This window comes from Tenebrio molitor, chromosome 7 (assembly GCF_963966145.1).
Source record: "Tenebrio molitor chromosome 7, icTenMoli1.1, whole genome shotgun sequence".
Lineage (NCBI taxonomy): Eukaryota > Metazoa > Arthropoda > Insecta > Coleoptera > Tenebrionidae > Tenebrio > Tenebrio molitor.
Genome location: NC_091052.1, coordinates 6,813,610 through 6,830,746, shown reverse-complemented (window position 1 = coordinate 6,830,746; position 17,137 = coordinate 6,813,610). Strand labels below are relative to the sequence as shown.

General features: G+C 32.4%; 5 protein-coding genes across 5 annotated transcripts in view; 1 reads left to right on the top strand and 4 right to left on the bottom strand.

Moving 5' to 3' along the window:
* Nucleotides 1–822: 822 nt before the first annotated feature.
* LOC138134488 (venom allergen 5-like) lies at nt 823–2,087 on the bottom strand. The gene is made up of 6 exons (XM_069052785.1): nt 1,674–2,087; nt 1,499–1,617; nt 1,351–1,429; nt 1,145–1,299; nt 990–1,087; nt 823–926 (listed from the first exon to the last, which is right to left on the bottom strand). Exons 1-6 carry the CDS (start codon nt 1,753–1,755, stop codon nt 890–892), a joined length of 570 nt encoding a protein of 189 aa, XP_068908886.1. The 5' UTR covers nt 1,756–2,087; the 3' UTR covers nt 823–889.
* Nucleotides 2,088–4,051: 1,964 nt separating this feature from the next.
* LOC138134487 (venom allergen 3-like) lies at nt 4,052–5,136 on the bottom strand. Its single transcript, XM_069052784.1, has 6 exons — nt 4,930–5,136; nt 4,763–4,881; nt 4,595–4,673; nt 4,390–4,544; nt 4,230–4,333; nt 4,052–4,172 (listed from the first exon to the last, which is right to left on the bottom strand). Exons 1-6 carry the CDS (start codon nt 5,009–5,011, stop codon nt 4,136–4,138), a joined length of 576 nt encoding a protein of 191 aa, XP_068908885.1. The 5' UTR covers nt 5,012–5,136; the 3' UTR covers nt 4,052–4,135.
* A 1,978-nt stretch (nt 5,137–7,114) lies between these two features.
* Nucleotides 7,115–8,693, top strand: LOC138134486 (venom allergen 3-like). Its single transcript, XM_069052783.1, has 6 exons — nt 7,115–7,275; nt 7,864–7,982; nt 8,072–8,150; nt 8,201–8,355; nt 8,412–8,515; nt 8,573–8,693. Exons 1-6 carry the CDS (start codon nt 7,194–7,196, stop codon nt 8,607–8,609), a joined length of 576 nt encoding a protein of 191 aa, XP_068908884.1. The 5' UTR covers nt 7,115–7,193; the 3' UTR covers nt 8,610–8,693.
* Nucleotides 8,694–10,868: 2,175 nt separating this feature from the next.
* LOC138134485 (venom allergen 3-like) lies at nt 10,869–11,928 on the bottom strand. The gene is made up of 6 exons (XM_069052782.1): nt 11,770–11,928; nt 11,601–11,719; nt 11,475–11,553; nt 11,275–11,426; nt 11,112–11,215; nt 10,869–11,056 (listed from the first exon to the last, which is right to left on the bottom strand). Exons 1-6 carry the CDS (start codon nt 11,849–11,851, stop codon nt 11,008–11,010), a joined length of 585 nt encoding a protein of 194 aa, XP_068908883.1. The 5' UTR covers nt 11,852–11,928; the 3' UTR covers nt 10,869–11,007.
* Nucleotides 11,929–12,107: 179 nt separating this feature from the next.
* Nucleotides 12,108–17,137, bottom strand: part of timeout (circadian regulator timeout) — a 52,397-nt gene continuing 47,367 nt past the window's right edge. The window contains exons 17-19 of the mRNA XM_069052777.1: nt 13,804–14,037; nt 13,494–13,681; nt 12,108–12,765 (exon numbers count right to left, since the gene is read on the bottom strand). Coding sequence (XP_068908878.1) covers nt 12,181–12,765; nt 13,494–13,681; nt 13,804–14,037 — 1,007 coding nt within the window. The 3' untranslated portion in view covers nt 12,108–12,180. The remainder of the gene's footprint in view (nt 12,766–13,493; nt 13,682–13,803; nt 14,038–17,137) is intronic.

The window sequence follows — 17,137 nt, the reverse complement described above, 5'->3', positions numbered from 1 at the left end:
TGCGAGGTGTACCTACTGTTCGATCAGGCCAACGTTTAGTCGCACAAGAGCTACATTTCCGTTGTTTTCCGGAAGATGAAGCAGCGATAAGTGAATGCAAATAAGTATACCTACATACGTTGGCATCGTTTCGTTATAGATAATTGCGATAGATAATAAAAATGTGTTTTCTTCTCTACTAACACCATGCAGAATTAGAGAGTTTATTTGTTGTGCACGTTGTAATAAAAGAGTCAATCTGCTGGTAATAGATCTTCTTTGTTTGTTAATTTGTTAAGTAAGAAGCAGAAAATAAATAAAAAAATTTAAAATGTTACTCCATTTAACAATTTAAAAGTCATGAAATCTTTATTCAGTCGATATCTTATATGAATAATTAAGCATTCAGTAAAAAATTATTAAGAATCTAATGTTGATTTCGAACAATTAAGTAAGTAAATAAAAAACGTGATAAAATATTTATGATATAAAAGTACCTACGTATTTGAACAGGAAAAAAAATACGGTTAATGCAATTGTCTTGTATGAAACAGGTATTCATTACTTATTACCAAGTTAAATTTGACGTTATACAAAGTTCATTTCAACAATTTTAATTTCTTCCGCAGAAACCGTTTTATTTAATAATAATTAATTATATGAACAGTGCTGTTAAAGGAACTGTCATTACTTGATAATAATATGTATGAGTAACTAACGTAAACTCCGGTCTCGATGCCGTGCTCCTTTCTTCTTATAAATTCTAAACAAAGTCTATTACAACAGTAGCCCTTAGAAAGTGTACTTACTATTTTATGTATTTACGTAATAAAATGTCAAATATCAATGTATTAAACTTATTATTTATTAAACTTATTCATCATAGTTATACATATCTGTGATCGACTGGCTATACTTCGTAGGGAACTCTGCCAGCGTAGTTGCCCCTTTAATAAAAACATTAATATTACACATCATGACTAATACGAGGACAATTTAGACTAATTTACCCAGGTCCATAGTTACAAACGTACAAGTGTTCGTACAATTCGCCTTTACGATACTTCGTATAACCACAACCAACATATTCTGTGTCACCCCAAACTACCTAAAAATTGAGAACACGTTTCGTGCTATCTGAGAAACAACTTCTTTTAAATTATACTTGGGTATAGTGTCCAGTTATACCATTAGAAGAGTTTGGATATTTAAAAGATTTGTGTTCATCAAACCACATTTGAATCATACGACTCCAATCTGAACCTTCCGTACAGTCCGTTGTTCCAGCCCAAGCCAGATTTTGTCCAACATAAAAACGGTCTACAAAAGCAAATTAAAAAATGTTACAGTAATTCATTAAATAATTCTCACTGTCTTTCACTTTAACGTGTTTATTTTTACACGTATTGGCTATTTTTTGAGCTTCGCGGGCCAAAGCTGCATCCCACTTCTACGAATTACAATTAGAATGTAAAAGTAAGTTGCCAGATAATTAATTTAATTAATTAATTGCACTAACCAGATTTTTTAAGTTTTTGCCCTTCGGTTGTCCAGGTACTTTACCTCGAGCAATCAATGAACGCAGTTGGTTATGTTTATTCACTATAATTTCCTTCTCGGCGTTAGTTATTTTGTTTTCTACCAAATGGGCAAAAATAAGTTAAAATATTATCTAAAAATATGTCAGAAAGTACCAAAAAGCTTCCCGCAACTAGCGTCGCACAAGACGATGCTAGCACACACAATTGCACTTACTAATAGAACGAAATTAGCCATGTCGATTCAGGTGTTCACTATTTGCAACAATTTAAAATCAGTTCTTATATATCATGTTGCGGCGCATTTGTGTCTTGCCATTTCTGTTAAAGTCGGTAATTACATTTTACAATAATTATTTCAAACAAAATTTACGATTACACGATTCCCGATATTTTTTTATTATTTATATCCTCAAATAATGTGTACTTGCTGAAATATTTCAATAAAATAAACCTCTATGTTCACTGAGACGCATGCAAGCCATGTTTTATCGCAAAAACGTGTGTTAGTAATAACAACATTTATCCAAAAACGACCAAGTAACTCAATCAGTGAGAAACTTACAGTAGCGCAGCGTGTGCGGGTATTCCGTCCACAAAAAAACTTCTTTATACCTACACAAGTTCCATTCATTATTTTTGCAGCATCATTGTCTCTATAAAAGTGAATTATTAAAAAAAATATAATAAAGCTTCAAAATATGAATCAGATGTATTTATTAATTCTCTAATGTCATTTCATTTGGTAACTTAGGTAGGTACCTAAATAGCTAAGAGTAAAAAACTACCACCATGTTGAAATGTGCAAATTCGGATATTTCCACAAAACGAGTGAATACGTATTGCATCAGTAATTTGTATTTTCTTTATTTTTGTGTTAAGTGAAATTTCATTAAGTGTAAATGTACTAAAGCGTGAAATAAAGTTTTTCAAACCGAGAAATACCTACCTAATAGTTATAAAACTAACTAGTAAAACACGATAGATACTAACGGGCCTTCAAATAAATTTATATTTAGAGCAACCTATGGAAATTCAATTGTTTGCAACATTTTTCCAGCGTAGAAAATGACACAAGAAACGTCTGACATTTTAATGAAATAAAATTAGGTTAGAAAATATTTTTAATTTTTGTAGTGCATCTCCCTATACCCCCTCCGCGGAATATGACAATATAAAATTGGGAAAAAGCTTACTATGTAACCTGAGTAACTCCGGAGAATAATTGGTTACCTACAAAAATTGCTTTACACTGTTAACAGAATTAGAATGTCGCCTACGCCTACTCTAAATATATATTTATTTGAAGGCCCGATACTATTGAATATTGGATAAATATTCTTTGTATCATTCTTTTAATATTTCGATTAATGTTGAGGATTTGCTATACTCCTAGCTTATAGTAACGTTTATTGTTAAAAATCATCAATGATATAATGTGTAGTGCGCACGAGACACGAATTATTATTTTTAAAAATGGAAAGCAACATTTTTGTGTTTCAAATGTATTTAGCATCAGAAGTTTGGAATTTTTTTTATTAAGATATTAAAAATGAAATAAATGTATGAAGTTTCTTTGTCCGACATACCGTTACACACAGTAGCCGCAACTGACAGAATCAGAAGCAATAACAAAGTAAAAAATAAATTAAAACCATAACTATTTATGAAATTGTAAATATTGCAAATGATTTTTCAAATTAATTTTTATTAAAGTAATTTAAATTAATATTTTTGTAAAACACAAAACTTGGAAAATGTTTCTGTTATAGATACTACCGACATCTACAGCCGAAAGAGCTTACATCTTTTGCAAGCGTTTCAGTTTTCTAACTTGACTAATGATTTTCACTTTATCGGATTTTGCATCTAGAAAACAGGAGTTTTCTTTACTCTACAGAGCACGTGACCACGACAAAAACATTTGAAAACATTGCATCAGGATGCTACAGTTTAATATGATACCTAAATACATACGTAGAATAGATGATCTTGAGGAAAAATAAATTCATAAATATTTTAATATGTCGGACGGTCCAGATATTCCAGACGCTTTGTTGCGTTTGATGATTATGATGTAATATAAAATTGTCTGAATTTTCTTTATTTTTTCAATTCAAGTAGGTAAGGGACAGAAAACAAAATACAGGTTTATTTAACAGTTCAAAAGTTATTACATTTTTATTTCACATAGTACCCTATATGAATAAATATCTACTAAATTACTTAATAAATTATTAATGATATGGTGTTGATTCCGAACAATAAAGCGAATAAAAATATGAAATAAAATATAATATAAAAAATGAAATGGAAACGGAATAGGTAATAAAAATGCAATTACCTTGTTATAGGAAGCAGGTAGTCATTATCATTTCATTAGTTAAATTTAATTTAAAGTTTGTTTTAAAAATGCTTACCTACAATTATAAATTTAATTTATATTTTAAACAAAATTCATCAGAACGATATTAATTGCTGCCGTAGGAAGTGTATTGTTTTTATGTAAATATGAGAATAAAACGAGAAAAAAGTGTCGTTTATAAAAAATTTATTAAAGTAAAATTAGGAACATCTTATGCATAGATATTAAAATAAAAAAATCTTTGATGGAATGACTATATTTCATATGGAGGTGCGCCAACGTAATTGCCCCTTTAACATAAACGTTAATGTTACACAACATAATTAATACCATTTAGACCAACTTACCCAGGTCCATAGTTACAAACGTACAACTTGTCATACCATTGGTCTTCCTGATACTGATAATTTGTGTAACCACAACCAACATACTCTGTGTCCCCCCAAACGACCTGAAAAATTGAAGATGTTTCATCACAACTGCGAAACATTTCTTTTTAGATAATACTTGAGTATAGTGTCCAGTTACGCCATTAGAAGTGTTTGGATACTTAAAATTTTTGTACTCATCAAACCAACATTGAATTGCGCCATTCCAATCTGAACCTATCACGTTGGCCGTTGATGACCACGCAAACAAATTTTGTCCGACATAAAAACGGTCTACAAAAGCAAATTAAAACACGTCACCGTAATTCATCAACAATTCTCACCGTCGTTTACTGTAACATGCTTAATTTCACACGTGTTGGCTATCTTTTGGGCCTCTCGTGCCAAAGCAGTATCCCACTTCTGAAAAATAACAGATAGATCAGAATACATTTACGATAATATGTGAAATACAAATACCTATGTAATAAATTAAATCGATTTTCACTTACCATAGTTTTTAAGTTCTTGCCCTTTGGTTGTCCCGGTACTTTACCTTGACTAATTAATGAACGCAGTTGGTTATGCTTATCAACTATGATTTTCGCTTCGGCGTCAGTTACCTTGTTTTCTAAAAATGAGAAAAAGGTCGAAATATCTTAAAACATTTTTAAATTACCAAATAGCTTTCCGCAACTAGCATCGCATAAAACGATACTGGCACACACAATAGCACTGACGAGCAAAACGAAATTAGCCATATCGAGTCGGATATATTCACTATTCACAACAATTTAAAATCACATTTATATACCACAGAGCGTCGCATTTTTTTTTTGTTTCTGCTTAATCCGACAATAAAATTTCGAAATGATAATGATTTGGAAATTTTGTTTAATCTAGTGACTTATTTCCTTATATCATGTTTACTTGACGAAAAACTTCAATAAAATGAACCTTCATGTTCATTGAGGTGCATGCAAGCGGGGTTTTATCGCAAAAGCATGCGTTAGAAATAATAACATTTATGCAAGGACGGTAGTCATTAATTCCCGCGGGTGTACAATTTTCCTATAATAAACCATCTGAAACAATCACATTGATAAAGTAAACAAATGGAACAATTATCGCAACGGCTTAAATAATAAAAACATTTCAAAAGGGTCATAAATTATAATGTGTACGTATGTTATAGGGTGTAATGTACGATATAGTTTTTTTCTACTAGAGTTTGGAAAACTTCAACATTGTAATACTAATTTGAGTTAGGAAAAGTGAAAAATTTCCTACTATGGGCGGAAATAATATTTCAACACTAAAAGTTCAATTTTGGTCGTCTCCTGGGATACGTAACGTAAAAACTGGTATTTAATTGAGACAAAAGCTTAAACGCCTTCACAATTTTTCATTAATAAATTGTTTCTCTATGGTAACGAAAGCAGAACAATTTTGATTTCGCTTTTTAATTTAGAAATAATTAATAGTATATTAAAAATATCCAAATTTTATGTATTTTCCAAACTCCAGTAGAAAAAATCATGTGTGCAATTCGTAGGAAAAGTGTTTTTTCCGTACTCGACGCGTTTTTAATCTCGACTTCGTCTCGATTAAAAATCCCGCATCTCGTAAGGAAAAAAATCACTTTTCCTAACTTATTGCACAAATAGCTATTCTGTGAACAGTACTATAATGGTATTAAAATTGTTTGTTGTGTGATCAATTATCGTATTTTTCCATTTCAAATCTTCTAATTCCTCAGATAGCTTTGAAATGAATTATTTAGCGGTTACGGCAAAAATAAAGATAACTTGAAGTCCAAACTATGTTGAAAAAATGAGCGATTAAGATAACTAAAATTATTTTAAATTACTAGCAGACATTTTTTTTTTTCAAACTATTTCAAAAATCTAAGAAATAATTGTGGAATAGAAATATGAATTATTTAAATGTAGATATTAACTAGAATTACAAGTGAAAGTAATTAGGTAAACAATGATGTTCTCGTATTTAATTATTACTCTTTTAGAGTAGAACATTACTGGAATTTTTCATTTAAAAATTTGACTTCGATCTATGTAAATAAATTTCAGTTTTGAGAAAATAAATAGGTATTGGTTATTGAAAAGAAAAGCTTCTCACAAATAGTACAAAACTGGGATTTTTCTGTAAAGAAATAAAGCGATAATAACGTATTCATATTCAACACTAAAGAAAATTTAAGCGGTGTTAGGTGAAGTAGTCAACTCAACAGAGCTTATCGTACTCTATTGTTTCCTAGAGTAAGCATGTTGACAATTACTGATTGACTGATTCCTAGAACAACGCAACGTAAAAATATGAAATATTTAACTACAGTAATTGGTAAATTATTTTGTGTATTAAAATATAACTCTTTAGCACCAGAACTTCAGTATCCATATTATACAGTATGGAAACTACTTATGGAATTCAGTAATTTCAAAACTAATGACATTTGTCGAAAACGCTGAAACAGGTCAAATTTTATTTCTCATAATATTTATTTTAATTTGCTTCAGTTGTTCATGACGTCATCCATTTCTGAGCTATGATGTCATCACCACTATTGTTTTAAATGACAACCCCCACTTTTTCTTCACTTTCTGATAGATTTTCCTACTCCCTAATCGATTAAGCAAAACATTTTGTACCTTACATAACAATTTTTTTGAGAAAATGACAAATTTTATTTTAAAAATTTAATTTAATTTTTAATGTAATTTTTTTTCTATTGGGTTATTTAAAATCGCGGTAAGTAAACATGATATAAAGAAATAAGTCACTAGATTAAACAAAATTTCCCTATCATTATCATTTCGAAATTTTATTATCGGATTAAGCAGAAACAAAAAAAAAAATGCGTCGCTCTGTGGTATATAAGAGTGATTTTAAATTGTTGTAAATAGTGAATATATCCGACTCGATATGGCTAATTTCGTTTTGCTCGTCAGTGCTATTGTGTGTGCTAGTATCGTTTTATGCGATGCTAGTTGCGGAAAGCTATTTGGTAATTTAAAAATGTTTTTCTATAATTGATTCAAAAAATTGAAATTCACGCATAGTTATCCGTGCATGAAGCGGGTCATTTTTTACGTGTATTTTTTTTGCATTGTTAGTAAGATCGAAACCATAGAAACCATACAAAACAGTGTGTGAAATGCGATTTCACGCACACGACTATTTCAGTGTTTCACTTCACGCACTGTTTTTTATTAGTTACCTAGCAACATGGTCACTGCACTTCACTGGAACTTCAGAGTTCCTTCAAAAATTTGAATTTTTAATTTCAATTTTTTGAATCAATTATAGAAAAAATATTGTTTATATTTCGTGCGTGAAGATGTTTTTGTGCATTCAAAGGCTTATACTGCCTCGACCTTCGTCTCGGCGTAAAAGACCTTTTCATGCACAAAAAAACACTCTCTTCACGCACTTAATATAAAAATAATTACCGGGCGATCATTTAAAAAATAAATCGAGTTTGCTTTGGACCCTATGCTATAGCATGGGTAGCCATAGGTAACACGCCGACTCGATTTATTTTTTAATTGATCGCACCGTATTTAAGATATTTCGACCTTTTTCTCATTTTTAGAAAACAAGGTAACTGACGCCGAAGCGAAAATCATAGTTGATAAGCATAACCAACTGCGTTCATTAATTAGTCAAGGTAAAGTACCGGGACAACCAAAGGGCAAGAACTTAAAAACTATGGTAAGTGAAAATCGATTTAATTTATTACATAGGTATTTGTATTTCACATATTATCGTAAATGTATTCTGATCCGTCTGTTATTTTTCAGAAGTGGGATACTGCTTTGGCACGAGAGGCCCAAAAGATAGCCAACACGTGTGAATTTAAGCATGTTAAAGTAAACGACGGTGAGAATTGTTGATGAATTACGGTGACGTTTTTTAATTTGCTTTTGTAGACCGTTTTTATGTCGGACAAAATTTGTTTGCGTGGTCATCAACGGCCAACGTGATAGGTTCAGATTGGAATGGCGCAATTCAATGTTGGTTTGATGAGTACAAAAATTTTAAGTATCCAAACACTTCTAATGGCGTAACTGGACACTATACTCAAGTATTATCTAAAAAGAAATGTTTCGCAGTTGTGATGAAACATCTTCAATTTTTCAGGTCGTTTGGGGGGACACAGAGTATGTTGGTTGTGGTTACACAAATTATCAGTATCAGGAAGACCAATGGTATGACAAGTTGTACGTTTGTAACTATGGACCTGGGTAAGTTGGTCTAAATGGTATTAATTATGTTGTGTAACATTAACGTTTATGTTAAAGGGGCAATTACGTTGGCGCACCTCCATATGAAATATAGTCATTCCATCAAAGATTTTTTTATTTTAATATCTATGCATAAGATGTTCCTAATTTTACTTTAATAAATTTTTTATAAACGACACTTTTTTCTCGTTTTATTCTCATATTTACATAAAAACAATACACTTTCTACGGCAGCAATTAATATCGTTCTGATGAATTTTGTTTAAAATATAAATTAAATGTATAATTGTAGGTAAGCATTTTTAAAACAAACTTTAAATTAAATTTAACTAATGAAATGATAATGACTACCTGCTTCCTATAACAAGGTAATTGCATTTTTATTACCTATTCCGTTTCCATTTCATTTTTTATATTATATTTTATTTCATATTTTTATTCGCTTTATTGTTCGGAATCAACACCATATCATTAATAATTTATTAAGTAATTTAGTAGATATTTATTCATATAGGGTACTATGTGAAATAAAAATATAATAACTTTTGAATTGTTAAATACATAAACCTGTATTTTGTTTTCTGTCCCTTACCTACTTGAACTGGAAAAATAAAGAAAATTCAGACAATTTTATTTTACATCATAATCATCAAACGCAACAAAGCGTCTGGAATATCTGGACCGTCCGTCATATGAATTTATTTTTCCTCAAGATCATCTATTCTACGTATTTAGTTATCATATTAAACTGTAGCATCCTGATTCAATGTTTTCAAATGTTTTTGTCGTGCTCACGTGCTCTATAGAGTAAAGAAAACGCCTGTTTTCTAGATGCAAACTCCGATAAAGTGAAAAAGGTCGTAGTGAAAATCATTAGTCAAGTTAGAAAACTGAAACGCTTGCAAAAGATGTACCTAAGCTCTTTCGGCTATATATGTCGGTAGTATCTATAACAGAAACATTTTCCAAGTTTTGTTTTTTACAGAAATTTTAATTTAAATTACATTAACAAAAATTATTTCATGCACAAATTCATTTTAATTTGAAAAATCATTTGCAATATTTACAATTTCATAAATATGTAGTTATGGTTTTAATTTCTTTTTTACTTTGTTATTGCTTCTGATTCTGTTAGTTGCGGCTACTGTGTGTAACGGTATGCCGGACAAAGAAACTTCATACATTTCATTTTTAATATGTAGCTTAATTAAAAAAAATCCAAACTGATGCTAAATACAGTTGAAACACAAAAATGTTGCTTTCCATTTTTAAAAATAATAATTCGTGTCTCGTGCGCACTGCACATTATACGTATTATTGATGATTTTTAACAATAAACGTTACTGTAAGCTAGGAGTATAGCAAATCCTCAACATTAATCGAAATATTAAAAGAGTGATACAAAGAATATTTATCCAATATTCAATAGTATCGGGCCTTCAAATAAATATATATTTAGAGTAGGCGTAGGCGGCATTCTAATTCTGTTAACAGTGTAAAGCAATTTTTGTAGGTAACCAATTATTCTCCGGAGTTACTCAGGTTACATAGTAAGCTTTTTCCCAATTTCATATTGTCATATTCCGCGGAGGGGGATAGGGAGAATGCACTACAAAAATTAAAAATATTTTCTAACCTAATTTTATTTCGTTAAAATGTCAGACGTTTCTTGTGTCATTTTCTACACTGGAAAAATGTTGCAAACAATTGAATTTCCATAGGTTGCATAGGTTTGGGTACTAAGATGGTCTATCAGAAAAAGAAGAAAAAAGTGCGGGTTGTCATTTAAAAAAATTAGTGATGACGTCATTGCGCAAAAATGGGACGTCATGAACAAGTGAAGCAACTTAAAATAAACATTATGAGAAATAAAAATTGACCTGTTTCAGCGTTTTCGACAAATGTCATTAGTTTTGAAATTACTGAATTTATTCCATAAGTATTTAGTTTACACACTGTACACAAAATGAATAACAAGAAAATTATTAAATATGAATGAATTATCTGATTAAAATTATTTGAAAAAAATGCATGTTTTTCTACGTTACAAAGAAAATAAACAGTAGTTGTTCACGCAACAGCGGTATTGCTTAGCACATTTTTCTACAATTAACCGTATTAGTAAAAATATTCTTCAACACCTGCAGTTTCTTCACGTGGTTAATTAACGCAAAATTATCTCTCTCAAATCTGCATGAATGTTTTACTGTCATTGAGACGCACTTACTGATTTGTCATGTAACTGTCGCTAACTACCTAACGACTTTTTTTCCATGATATTTAAATGTTCATTTGATTTTGACAAAAGCAGAAGTACAGCTTTAATGGAGTGGATTTATTAATACAACACAAAATTAAAATAATGTTTATTTATAATATCACAAACGCACGGTGAACCATTAAGGGATACATTTTTTTTACTGGACTTGCGTTGTTTCTGAATATATTTCAACCTCATTTACATGCAATAAAATCAACGCAATAGATTTTTCTCATTCCTTGGATTTGAGTTTGTACGGTGCTCGCCCTTGAACATTACCCCTACAAAATTAACATTAATGAATAATTAATCACCGTAAAATATCGAAAAGATTACGCCGGTCCGTAATTGCAAACAAGTATTTTCTGATATTTAAATTTGCCTCTTCCTTTGTAGTATGTGTATCCACATCCCACGTACTTGGAGTCAGCCCACACCACCTTCAATCATTACTATTCATTACACTACAACCCTACGAAACCATCAAAAACCAAATTACCTGAGTGTAGTGTCCAGCTTTGGGGGTGTAACCTGGATATTTGTACAGCTTGTACTCGTTAAACCACGAATAAATGCCAGCAGTAATATTTAAGCCTTTACTGTGAGCGGTGGAAGATACTTTGTGCAAATTTTGTCCGACAGACCAGCGCCCTGGAAACATTCCATTAAACATTCATTATTTGGGGCGCGATAATCTACCATCTTTCACAGCCACGTGTTTGAACTGACAGGTATCCGCGATTTTTTGCGCTTCTTTTGCCAAACGAGCATCCCATTTCTGCAAGCGGCGATTAATGCTTGATTTGACACTAATTCGCAACATACCAGACGCTTCATTTTGACTGATCTGGGTTGTCCTTTAACCAGGCCCTTTTCGATCAACTTACGGAGTTTGTTGTGCGTTTTTACAATGAGAGATCTCTCAGCGGCACTAAATTTCCTCTCTAAAAGTCCAGCATACACACAATTTTGAACAGTTAAATAGATCACTCACCGATTATGTTCTTTTTGCAATTAGCCGACACTGCCGCCGTAATTGCGCAAGCAATAATTATTATCAAAATTATTTTAGTCATATTGGTACGGTCTGGAGTGTAACCGTATAACTCCGATCCCAAACAAGATACCTACATTTATTAGTAGTTTTTATCAAAACAACTGTGATAACATTTTTATTGCCGTAAAAAATAATCTCAGTGAATCATGGTCAGTGTGATTTCGCAAAATTTTTTTTAAAAAACCTGGTAGTTACTAAGGAAATCTCAAATAAAATGCTAAAAAAATCTTGGCATCTATAAGTATGGCACTGATAATAATTATAAAAAAAATAAATGGTGAAAATAAGTTTATTTATTAAAAAACTATAAAAATAATCCTAGAATACAAGTAGTAAAAAAGTGCTTATCTAATCTTCATCACTTGAAATAACTCTACCACGTTTACGCAGGGGCTTTTCCGTGTCGGAGTCTGATTCAACTCGACTACGTTTTGTATCATTGTCCTCATTTTTCTTATCTTCGTTTTCACTGTCGTCATCGATAATCTTTCTGCTTATATTTACACGTGAAGATACAGACGGACCTGCTTCATCATCTTCATCACTCACGATCGCATTTCTAACAGTTCTGGGTTGTGAAACATTGATTTCTTCCTCTTCTTCATCACTTTCTATAATATTTTTCATTTTCTTGTTGCGGTTTCTGGGACTAATACTTGTGACTAATCTGCTAGTCTGTTCTTCTTCATCGCTTTCTATCAAATCATTTCTTGATGATGAATTCATTTCTGTTGAATTATCATCGTTAAACGCATCACCTCCCGTATTTGCTACATTTTGTAAACGATTATTCATTTCCTCGACTACTTGTTGGGAATTTGACGACTCATTTTCAGTAATGGTTAAGGTGTTATCAACTGCTTGTTGCAACATATCAATACATTTTTTCAACTGACTAACCGAAAAATCGGCCGATATTCTCCAATACGTTTCCTGAAAGCATGTTTAAAATCAACATCCTAAAAATATTTCATTTCGGCATAAAATCATGAGAATTATTAGAAGAAAAAAATATGACAGGTCAATTCGAAATTTTAAAATTTGAATATGTACTAAGGGAAATTGCACTAAAATTGTCGCTAAAATGTAAAATAACACTAATTAAAGCTTTTTTTTCTGAGAATTGAATTATTAAACTTAATGATTTATAAAAATAAAAAAAAAAATATTTGATGATTCCAAATTGACAGGTCTGACTTGTGGCGCCACCTCAGTCAACTTAGAGAGAAGAGGAATCTTCTTTTAAAAATGTACTTAAAATACCTAGTCTTTGTAAGAAATGTCGGTCCTGAGTAAAAAAAAAAAGAAATAAAACTCCGATTTATACGAGTTCAGAAAATAGCTTCAATAAGAAGAATTGTTATATCTTGTTATTGTGAAAATCAATAGCATTACACGAGCTTGTGATGAATTTCAACAGATGGCAGAACTCGCATTAAATTCAAGTAGTCTTACACCATGCCTGTCTATAAAAAATGATTGTCGTAATTTAGTTCATTTATTTCACTTGTCTTGGCAGTTAATTATTTTCCGTTACACAAGTCGGAGTTTACTAAAAATATGATTCATCATCAATTTTTTTTGTGGATCCGACTCTTGACTTGACGAAACTGTGTTTTATCGACGATTTATCGCTCATCAGGAAGTTGAAATTTAAATACCTGCTCGTCAAACGGTTCGGCAATTCCCAAAGCTCTCAAAGTTTCTTGAAAATCTGCATTTTCCATGGCGTCGACTGCATAATCCATTATCGGAACTAATGGAATGCTTTCGCAGTTGTCGTCATTTTCGAAGTCTTCCACAGCGTCAGAAAGGCTTTCCTTCACCCAATCCAAAGCCTCGCTCATTCCTGGCGGTACATTTTTGGTGAATGACACGTTGATTAAATATGAAAAGAGTGTGCACACCGTACATTTGGCAACAATGGCCAACGGCGGAAATAGCAAGCGTATCAATTTGAACTGGCATTACCTGAATTTACGACATTTACAAGAAGTGTTGCTATGCGACTATCGGTGGCTATTATTCGAGTTTTTCTAGATTTAGAGGTTTTCGTTTTCTTCTGGATGGTAGAGCGTGTGTGCGTGTGCGTTTTCTTTGCGACAGCCGAAGAATTTTCCGCTTCACTGAGTTCGCCATCATCATCATCATCATCTGATCCATTACTTTCCGGCTCGCTGTCAGACTCCCGCGTTCCTCGCACATCTACAAAAAATAAAGGGTAAATTGTTAAAGCGAGATCATCTTTCATAATAATTGTTTTTTGTTCGGCGAAGCGCAACCCCCAACTGGAGCCGTCATCACTTTTGTAAAACGACACCCGCCCCCGGCTGATTGCCAATTTAGTCTGATATTGTTTAAACAAAAGCTCCTTAACTTTTTAAGCCCGCCCCGGGCTTTTTTCACCTATTGTCTTCGGGAAATAGTAAATGTCAATATTAAAATGAATAATGAAATTCAATTTGGTGGCGGCGGCGGCATGCACAAACAAAAGCCCGCACCGGCACTGTTTATCTGAGCCGTCTGTGATTATTCCTCATTGTGCGAATACAACCCCAATGTGTGCAGTGAAACGTGCATAACTCCTGTCGCCCTACTACCCGGATTTGCCGCTTGCGAGCTCTGCGGCGATACTTTTTCTTTTAATAAGCAAACAGAATGAAGTATGAGTATGATAATTTCGCGTTTAAAATACCATTTAGAGTTCCAGTATTAAAAACAGCTTGCGAAAGGCAATTCAGTTGTAAACTCGCCTCACTCTCGGGCAACTGCCCGGATTATGCAATTCGGAACTTTGTTCTAAAGAAAAATGTAAAACAGAAAGAGTTCTTCAACTTTAAAACACGAATCGATACCGCTGCAAGAAAGTATAAATTTATATTTTATCACTCCGTCAAAAGTAAAATGTTGGGAATCTCGCCTTCGTGGGCTTTCTCTCATCATAAAACAAATAAAACCAAAATTAAGAACGATCTGACGAGCTTAAAAACTATTCTATGAAATGATTGTCTTCTCACACTCCGAATTGACGGCAACAAGGGCGTGAATAGATTTAGATTCCTCCCCAAAGACGAACAGAAAAATATTTATAACCCAAAGAAAAAACGTTAATAACTATGAAATCTGTATTACAAAAGGGAACGTTTTGTACGTAATAAAGGAGAGTTTGTTTTTCCTTCTTATCAGAAATAAAAAGAATTACAATTAAAGTCTCATATTTTTAATTCTGTGATAACATAACGGACAATGTAAACCTAAAACCTTGGGCTAAAAAAAAAAAACAATCTCTGAAGAGAGGAATAGGAAAGAAATTTTAATCTGATGACAGCATTTACTGAGCAATAGTAGTTTATTGGTGCTCACCAAGTCACTACTCAATCATCGGTGCCCCAACCTCACATGTATCTTTTTCCTCCCTCTTCCTGCCTCTTGCCTATTATTTGCCTGCGTAATTTTGTTATTCTGGCGTCTATTAACGTCATACTAAGACACTTAGGTTATTCAAAAATGCCAATACCAAAAGTTTCTGAACAACAAAAGTGGAAATTTAGTGCAGTCTGTGCCACGTAGACTAAATGCGGTTATAAATGCAAACGGCGCTACGACCAAATATTAATGTAATATTCAAATAAAATTAAGAAAGAACCTGTATTACAGTCGCGGACAAAAAAAAAGTAGGACAAGTCTTATTAAGAAAATTAGCCAAAATTGAGTTGAGTAAATCGGGGTTACTATAATTAATAAATAAATATTTTCATAGTAACCATAGAAAGGGCAAGCAAATTTACATTAGCGAAAACATTGTCCTACTATTTTGTGTCCGCGACTGTACTTATAACTTTTGTCAAAATGGCAGAAAAAGTCCGTTTTTAAACGATTCAAAAACCTATAAAAATTGCTTACTTGTTTTAAATGGTGTACGTGATTTTTTTAATACAAGTGTACAGTCGCGAGCATAAATTTTGGTCGTCAAGGTCATTCTTTTACGCAATCGAAAATGCTCCATTGTAAAACAGTCGTAAATATCATAATGTTGTATGACATCAATTGTCATTTTTTTCTCATTTTTTTGACACTTTGTTGACAGGCATAATCAGGCACTGAAATTTTTTAAATTTGTGATAATCTAATCAAATTTTGAAATGACATTGACGACCAAAATTTATTGCTCACGACAGTACATTTTACAAAATTGAGTGGTGCAAGTTGTGTCGTGGTGACAAATTTGTCAGTGTCAAATATCACACACGTCAAATGTAATTGCAGTAGCTCTCAAACGAATAAAAAATCGTCGAATGTCTTTGCGGACAAAGATCAAAGCTGCCAACCATCTAAAGCGAAAAGTGCTAGATGGTAATTCTGCCAATTTTACTCGTTATCCCTCGGAGGAATAGTAATGAACTCGACTTTATATTCTTAGCAACGTTTAATAAATTTTGATCGATTTTTGCCACGCAAATGCAATGGGATTCAAATCCGCGTTGTAAATGGGTTCTTAATTTAGGTATATGTAACAGATCAAAAAAAATGCAAACTGTATATGCGCTGCCTTTACAACGCAGGAGTATTTGCATGTAAAGCAATAACCGAAGAATATATTTTAATAATCTGAAACGCTGTACTTTTACCTTTTCACCTTTACATTTGGCGTGAGACCTGAGACGGCTGAAAAATCAAAGTTTTCGACTGTCTATCTAACTGAAATAGCTCCAATAAAATAATGGCCCCGTCTTCGGACCGACTTTGCAGGTAAAAGTTCGTATCTTTTGAACGACTACAGATAAACTAATCTTAAAATTCTCCGAACAGCACTAAAGAAAGTATTACTTCTTGCGGGTTTCTCTTGGTGCGTTGTATTTTGAGCTCCCCAAAAAAATTTACTCTGGGAATTTTATCGTTCTTTACCGCTATATCGATTGCCGAAGTTTTAAACGTCTATTTGTAACAATAAACGTGATTTTTCAGCAAATTTCCGCTGAACTGGAAAAACAATCCGTGTGAAACTTCAGGAACTTTTCCTTCCAGAAAAATAAAGGCAAGCCTACTCCATATGTGACTGCGTCGACAAAGAGACACAATATAAATTACGATCGTTACAAACAGTGAATTGTGAAAAGTAATGTTACCGATATAAACTGGAAAATTTCACTTTGTGGTGTATTTTTTTTCACTTTTTCGTTGAGTAGGCCGAGAAAAAAAATTAATGGTTACGGAGTTCAAGTGTAGTTAGTGGGTGGCAGTTTTAGCATAAGTAAAGATTCATCGAAGTGGAAAAACCAACTCTGTAAAGTATTCGCGACGTTAT